Raw genomic sequence first — 7,334 nt, 5'->3', positions numbered from 1 at the left:
ACATACATATACATACATATATGCATACATGTATGTGCATGTGTTAATTTTCTTGCCCTTCTCGTTAAACCCTCACTGCGCCCCCTCTAGGCGAGCCGCTGCTGTTCTGTCTGCCTGCCTGCCGCGTGCGTCGTCCGCGTGGGAGGAGGCTGCGGGGGTGTCACTGACCCTGTTGCCCTCCTCCCCCTCCCTCCTCGCCCGTTAGTGCCGGGGCCGTGCGTCGCTCTCGACGGCGTCGTGGGGGGCTGACTCAGGCGAAGCCGCAGCCTCACTCACAGCCGCAAAGGCAAACCACAGACAACAACGAAGTAAACAAATAAAATAAAAAAGGAGAGGGGGTGGGTGGGAGCCACGCAGCAGCGGACGACAATAAAGAAGGGGGCAGATACATTCATCGCTCTCTCTCTCTCTCTATTTCTATTTCTCGCTCTCCCCATTTCTGGCAAACGTTTTAGTGGCTGCAGTGCATGGACGCCAGCGCGCCGAGGGGCACGACGCGGGTGTCCCAGCCAACGTCGCCGCAGCACGACCCGCGGCGGCAGGGAGGCGGCGCTGCCGCCGCGCCCGCGCAGGAGCGGTTGCTGTCACCGCCTCGCACTTTGGACCAGGCGAAGTCGGGCATGTGTAGCGGCGACGGCGCGCCCGCCTTAATTGCACCACCACCACCACCACCGTCGTCGTCGTCGGCGTCGGCGTCGGCGTCGGCATCTCTCTTCACGGACACAAGACACCACCTTGTCCTGCGAAACGAGTTGGGCGGCGCCGGCTACGAGGAAAACGAAGATGGGGGTGGGGCGGGCAGTTGCGTTTGTCTGTTAGAGCCAACGCCGCCGCCCGCAGGAGGGGGCGTTGTGGAGGCGGTGCCGCTAGAGCCTCCACCAGCACTACAACAGGCACAACCAGAGCAGCAGCAGCAGCAGCTGACAGGCGATGGGAGACGAGCCGCTTCCGATGCGCCTGCTGCGCCGTTCGGGAGGATGCGGCTTAACCTGCGAGGGGCGGAGCCAAAGCCGCCCGTCGCAGCAGTTGCTCCCGATGTGACGTGTGGTAAGGACGCGGGTGCTAGCGCTACGGTAAGGCGAACGCTGCGTCTCTCGCGTCGCCCCTCCACCGCAACGACGACAGAGGCGCGGGGGCGGCGACAAGAAGCAGTTCCTGCAACCGTGGAGGAGGGGGCCGCCGTGCAGGCTGACAACTCCTTGGTGGCGCCGCCCCCGCGACAACCGGAGGCCGCGGCGGGAAGGGAAGGCGGGTGCAACAGTGAGGCGCGGGAGGAGCCGTCGCGGGCGGGGGTGCACCAGCAGCTGCCGCTGGTGGTGTCACACACGGCCGGTGCGACGGGCTCGGTTGGGGAGGAGGCCCCGCCGATGGTGCGGCGTCAGCGCAACTCCGCTGATTGGGGCGAGTTGATGTCGCCCACCCCCACACCGCAGGGCATGTACAGCTGCGGCTGCTCTCCCAGCATGCGACGCCACAGCAAGTTGGGGGTGCCTTTGCCCTCCGGCCCCACCCCGATTGACTTCGGCTCAGTGACGGAGTACGTCGAGACCAAGTACGAGGTGAAGGCGAAGATCAGTGAGGGGACCTACGGCGAGGTGTACGTCGGGCGCTGCCTTGCGACCGGAGAGACCGTGGCGCTAAAGCGACTAAAGGTGCTCCAAGGCCTGGATGGCTTTCCGATCACGTCGCTGCGAGAAATCATCGCCCTGCGACACATCAACAGCGCCCGCGAAAGCGCCGCCACTTCGGAGGCGAATCGTGGCGAGAAAAAGGACCCCATTGGGGAGGTGATAAGCCTCCGGGACGTGTTGCTGTCGCGTACGCACCATGACATTTACCTCGTGTTTCCGTATGCCTCCTGCAGCATCGCTGGTTTGCTGCAGCGACGATTTCCCTTCTGCGAGAGGGAAATCGCCTATGTCTTTAAGAAGCTTCTCAGGGCCTTGATGAAGCTGCACGCCATGGGCATTATCCACCGTGATGTCAAGGCCGACAATGTGCTGATGCACCACGATGGTCAGGTGCGGCTTGGGGACTTTGGCCTCTGCGTCTTTGAGGACTCGGGTCGACGCGCCCTCACACCGAGTCTCATCAACCTCTCGTACCGTCCACCCGAGATGCTGCTGGGCATCACCTCCTACGACGTGAAGGTGGACATCTGGTCCGTCGGCTGCTTTCTCGCCCAGATGTATCTACGCACTCCGCCGTTTTTCCTCGCCAACCGCCGCCACGCGGCCGACGGCGGTGCCGCCGCGAGAGGCGGACACGCGGGCGGGCGACAACAGCAGCAACCGCCGCATGACCCTCATCAGCACCGGCGGGCGGAGACGGAGCTGGAGCAGCTGTCGCTCATCACGGATGTCCTCGGGCCGCTCTCCGGCGCCGGCCCCGACGCCTTTCCGCCGGCGCTGTGCCAGCGCTCCGCCCAGCTCGAGCAGCTTCGGAGGGCCCTCGCCACCACCTCCGCCTCCGCCCTCTCCTCCTCCACCCCGTCGCTCGGCTCCCTCTTTCAGCCGAGTTTTCTCTACTCAGAGTTTCACGGGTTTGCGGCGTGGTTCCTGGCCACGGCGGAGCACCGCCGCCGCGACCCCTCGCATCTGCTCCCCTCGAAGGAGTGCGTCGACGTGCTGACGGCCATCTTCCAGCTCGACCCGCGCAAGCGACCGACGGCGGCGGAGCTGCTGGAGATGCCGTTCTTTGACCTCCACCGCAGCGCGCCGCGGCGGGTCGCAGCGGACCGCAGGGCAAATAAAGAACGGCCCTCCGACGACGAACTCGTCGAGCGACACATCCAACGCGAGATTGCCGAGAAACTGCTGCGGTACCACGACAGCCACATTGCACCGCCCACCGAGAGAGGCAAGTAGCGTGGTAGAGAGAAAACGAGATATATATTTATTTTTGTAGTGGGTGGGGAGTGCGGGGACCGGCTGCTGAAGTGCGTGTGTGGAAGGAGGGCAAAGAGGGGCGATTGATGCTAAAAGGAATGATGGAAATGGGGGAGGGGGTGGGTGGGGGAAACGTTAAAGAAAGCAAGAGAGACGCCAGGACAGCTCCCACTGTGGCAGCAGGAAGGGGCGAGAGAACAAGGAAGGGAAATTTTTGTCGTTTGTTTGTTGTTAATTGGTAAAACTGAGGAAGAGGGTGTGATGGTGGTGGTGAGTGGGGGAGGGGGGAGACGTGTCTGTTTGTGAGCGTGCGTGCATGCCTGCACGTTGTGACAAGCGGCGGCTGCGGCTGGGGCGAGGCGGCGGCGGCGGTGGCGATGAAGGAACGAGGGAACGGAGCAGAGGGAGTTGCACGTAGGCCATGGACGCAAATAGGCGAGTGGTAGATGGAAACCGTAACTGCAGCATTAAATATTTTTTAAAAAAAACAAAATGAGAAAACTCTGAAGAGTGCGTCATGCATCACTGACGCCTCTCTTCCTTCATACTACTGGCCTCCGTCGCACACGCCCTTTTTGTTTCCTCCTTTGTCTTGTTGTTGTTGCAGCTGCTGTGGATGAGTGTTGCTTACTCTGCGGGCTGTCATTGGCCTCAGGTGTAAATATATATATATATATAATACGCCCGTGTGCGAATATATGAGTCTGTGCGTGCGTGGAGCTACGCGTACGCATCTCTGCTACTTCCCTAGACATATATGTCTATATTCGTATATGCATGCACGCGTATTGAGGGCGTTTCCAATGATTCATCGCATATATTGTTACTTTTCTTTCCCTTGTCTCTTTCTCTCCTCTTTAGCGTTTGCGGTTTGAAGACTTTGTTTAGCGGCAGGAGTGTCTCGCAGGTGTGTCAGGCTCCCCCACCCCTCATCCCCTCTTTTTTCTGTCTTGCTCACTTTGCCTTTCCGCACATTCCGTTGGGTCCCTACCTGGCGGTGTTGGCCTTCCAATTCGACCTGCGACCCCGCGGGCGCCCCCTCTCCCCATTGCCCCACTCTCTCTCACTCTCACTCTCTCGCTCAGCTTTTGCGTGGCTGCGCGGTGGGGAAGGGCGGTGCACCACCCTCCCCGGTACGGCTGCCCCCCCTCCACCACCAGCAAACGTTAACCAACCCGTGGGAGCGAGAGCGAGGCACTGGCGTTTTTTTTTTCTTTCTTTATTGTAGTCCTTGTTGCTTGACCGAGGTGGCGCAATGGAGGAAAATAAATTGATGCCGCGGGAGAAGCGCATCTATTGCCTCATTGGATTGGGAATATTTTGCGCGGTGCTGCTCACTGTTCTCATCTCCGTCCCCATCGCACTGTATCAGGCCAGGCACCAGCGCATGCGGAACGCACGCTGGCGGGCGGAGTCGTATGAGGCGGATCAGTGGGTCTTATTGTTTAGTAGGTCCCTGGGGGACGCCCTTTCCACGGGCGACGCGCACAAGGGACTCGTCATGGGCTCCATGAAAGTCCTGCCGCCGTTTAACGCCTCGGTGGAGGAACGCATCAAGAACCAGTCATTCGCGGGCTTCCACTTGGCGGCCTCCTACCTGAACTCCTCGCGGCACCTGGCGTTGCAGGCCCTCGCGCCAGGGGGGGTGGCGCTGCACCTCTTCCCGGACATCGACTCCCTCCGGCTGAGGGACTTTCTGAACGACGACAGCATGGGCTCGCCCACGCCCATCCAGACGGTGGACACTGCGCGGACTGCCATTTTGGGTCCACTGCACCGCGCCATTTCGTGTCTTAATGTGACCTGGCAGGTGGTTGTGCGTGACCCCATCTACAACGCCACAACCGTTGCGGAGGAGTCGCGAAAGAATTTCTGGGGCTTCTCCATCGCCGTGCTGAACCTGGACGCCGTGATGGATCAAAACATACATGAAAGGGAGTTGGCGGCAAAAAAAATGGGATACCTCATCTACCTCGTTGAAGACTCGAACCGCATCATCCCCATCCGCTATTACGAGGCGAAAAACCTCACAGAGGCGGAGTTGCATAACTTTATTGCAACCGGAACAAGTAGGCCACTGTGGGATAAAGAGCGTCCCTTCTATGTCTGCTTGCGTGGAATTCACCCGGACGCCAACCCCACAAAGACGGCTGTTGCCCTCATTGTTGTAATCGCCGTGTTTCTTTCTATCCTCGTATTTATGGTCGGTGCCTGCGTCGTGTTAATTTGTCTGAAAGAATATGACGGGGTTGCCCATGCTCCCAAGGCGGCTCCTTTCGCATTGGCCATTATTGGACTCTGTAATGCGGAGCAGTTGTGGGAGTTGGCGCCCGATCGTATGGTGGGGGTTTCTGAGCGATTGGCCGTGCTGCAGAAGCGACACATTATTCGCTATAACGTCTACGAGGCAATGCAGTTACACCCGTACAGTACCACCGTGGCGGCACGCTCGATAGGCGCCGCCGTGCGGATGTGCTTCTCCCTTATTGAGGAGTTGCAGTCCCAACCGATTGATGAGCCGCTTCGGGAACTGTTGGGCGAGGATGGAGGTCTCTCCCTCGCCTGCGCGGTGCACTGGTGCACGGACGCCACGGTGCGGGCGCAGAGCGGCAGCGACACTGTTCGTTACGAGGGGCCGGACGTGGTCTACTGCGGTCGGATGTGGGTGTTTGCAGCGCCAAACAAGGTTTCCATCAGCCGTGCCGCGCGGGAGGCGGCGGCGCAGATGGAGGGCGTCAGCGTCTCCCCGCTTGCGAGTGTCTTCCTGCGCGGGGTGGAGGAGCGGCAGGACCTCTTTACCATCACCAACCCGCAGAGCAAGCGACTCGCGGAGGCGTCCAGGTGCGCCAGGCGACGGCGCGGCCCCAATCGGCCCCGCCGCTCCAACACCACCGAGTTGAGCTCGGACGGCAACCCGCTGTCGCTTGGCAGGGAGGCGTTCGCCAGCAGCAGCGTCTGCCCCGCCGGCGCTCACGAGGTGCGGGGGGCGGCGGCGTCCAACGCCTCTCCCACGCACTTCAGCAGGGAGGTCCCTGAAGCGCGCGGGGTGCGGGGCGGCAACGCCGTCCCTGCCTGCGGCGGTGCTCCCTCCGAGCGAGGCGCCACGGAGGCAAAGCGCGGACACAACAAACGCTCCAGCCAGTGCCACGGGTTTACGACACTCGTTGAATTGGTTCCAACCGATGGTATTTGCCTCGGCGATGCAGCGGGTGCTGAGGAGGTCGCAACCCCACTAAGTTTACCCTTGCGGTTTGAGTTGTCCCGGGCTCCGGCGGAGGAGGGCCACGCGCGAGTGCACGCAGCTGCGGCGGAGGAGGAGCAACAGGGGCGGATAATGCGAAAAGGCGACGGGCACGGCCCCATAACGCGCAGCAACGTTGCCTCCTGGGGCGCCAGGAGGTTCCGGCCAGAGGATAAAAACTCTCTAGGCAGTAGTCTCTCCTGCAGCGACGGGTACCACCTTGAGGATCCGCACGAGGGCGACATTGTCACGGAGGCACTGCGGCGCCCAACGATTCCCACCTTTGTTGACGCCCACCTTCGCGCCGTGTTTGAGCAGCAGTCTGTGATTTTGGACTTTAACTACAACTCGGTCCGCACAGTCGTCTTCTACTTTTATTCCGCGTTTAAGCTGCTGCTGAAGCCTCTCGCCGCACCTGAGCGCAACAACATCTTTCGCCGCCTCGTCACCGCCTTTGGGATACCCAACGAAAACATCCTGGAGCACCTCGCGGTGCGGTGCGTGCTGCGCTACATTCGGCAGTCGGACGAGGCGCGCTCAATGCTCTGGAACTGCGAACAGCAGATGCGGCTGCGCTTCTTGGCGGACGGAGCCGGGGCATCGTTAGCGATGGTCGACGACAGCAGCAGCGCGAATACGATGAGCGACGAGTCATTCGCGGGGTCGTCGACGACCCCGCATCCCGGCTAGCGCGGCAAACCAAAACGGAGGGCAAAAAAAAAGGGGGGGGTGAGGAAGAAAGAGGCGGGAAGGACAAGAAGGGAGAAGAGAAAAAGAAAAAAAAGGAAGAGAAGAAAAAGCATTTTTATAGGAGCAATGGGGGCAGGAGAGAATTCCCGGCTCGGGAGAGTGAGAGTGAGGGAGAGTGGCGGGCCGGGGCACGAGCGTGGATCCGCCGGTAGGACCCGCCCCTCGCATCTTCTCTCGCACTCCCCAGGAACATGCGTTGTGCACCATTTGCCCTCTTTATTGTATCGGAACCACGTCCTCTACCCGGCTCATTCTATTTCTGCAGATGGCTTCTATTTGTTTCGTCGCCGCGGTTCCTTTTTTTTTTCTTTTCTTTTGCACCGCAAGCAGGCGGTGCAAAAGAAAAAAAGAGGAACAAAATACAAGTATATATATATATAATGCACGTAAAATGAATAACTATTACTTGTAAAGTAGTTGTTTCTTTATTACTGTGACGCAAAGGGTAAAGAGTG

General features: G+C 60.2%; 2 protein-coding genes across 2 annotated transcripts, besides 6 other annotated features; both read left to right on the top strand.

Moving 5' to 3' along the window:
• Positions 1 to 30: a microsatellite.
• Positions 31 to 394: 364 nt separating this feature from the next.
• Positions 395 to 432: a sequence feature (GA-rich).
• A 35-nt stretch (positions 433 to 467) lies between these two features.
• Positions 468 to 2,867, top strand: Tco025E_08464 (putative protein kinase; the record flags this gene model as incomplete). The annotated part of the gene is made up of 1 exon (XM_029375313.1): positions 468 to 2,867. One exon carries the CDS (start codon positions 468 to 470, stop codon positions 2,865 to 2,867), a length of 2,400 nt encoding a protein of 799 aa, XP_029224576.1.
• Positions 2,868 to 3,224: 357 nt separating this feature from the next.
• Positions 3,225 to 3,265: a microsatellite.
• A 281-nt stretch (positions 3,266 to 3,546) lies between these two features.
• Positions 3,547 to 3,569: a microsatellite.
• Positions 3,570 to 3,944: 375 nt separating this feature from the next.
• Positions 3,945 to 3,971: a microsatellite.
• Positions 3,972 to 4,143: 172 nt separating this feature from the next.
• Tco025E_08463 (uncharacterized protein) lies at positions 4,144 to 6,819 on the top strand (the record flags this gene model as incomplete). Its single annotated transcript, XM_029375312.1, has 1 exon — positions 4,144 to 6,819. The coding sequence occupies one exon, from the start codon at positions 4,144 to 4,146 to the stop codon at positions 6,817 to 6,819; it is 2,676 nt and encodes an 891-aa protein (XP_029224575.1).
• A 73-nt stretch (positions 6,820 to 6,892) lies between these two features.
• Positions 6,893 to 6,927: a microsatellite.
• Between the last annotated feature and the right edge of the window lie 407 nt (positions 6,928 to 7,334).

The sequence above is a fragment of the Trypanosoma conorhini genome, assembly GCF_003719485.1.
Source record: "Trypanosoma conorhini strain 025E chromosome Unknown Tco_14.4_contig_00788, whole genome shotgun sequence".
Lineage (NCBI taxonomy): Eukaryota > Euglenozoa > Kinetoplastea > Trypanosomatida > Trypanosomatidae > Trypanosoma > Trypanosoma conorhini.
This window is presented reverse-complemented; position numbering and strand designations above follow the sequence as displayed.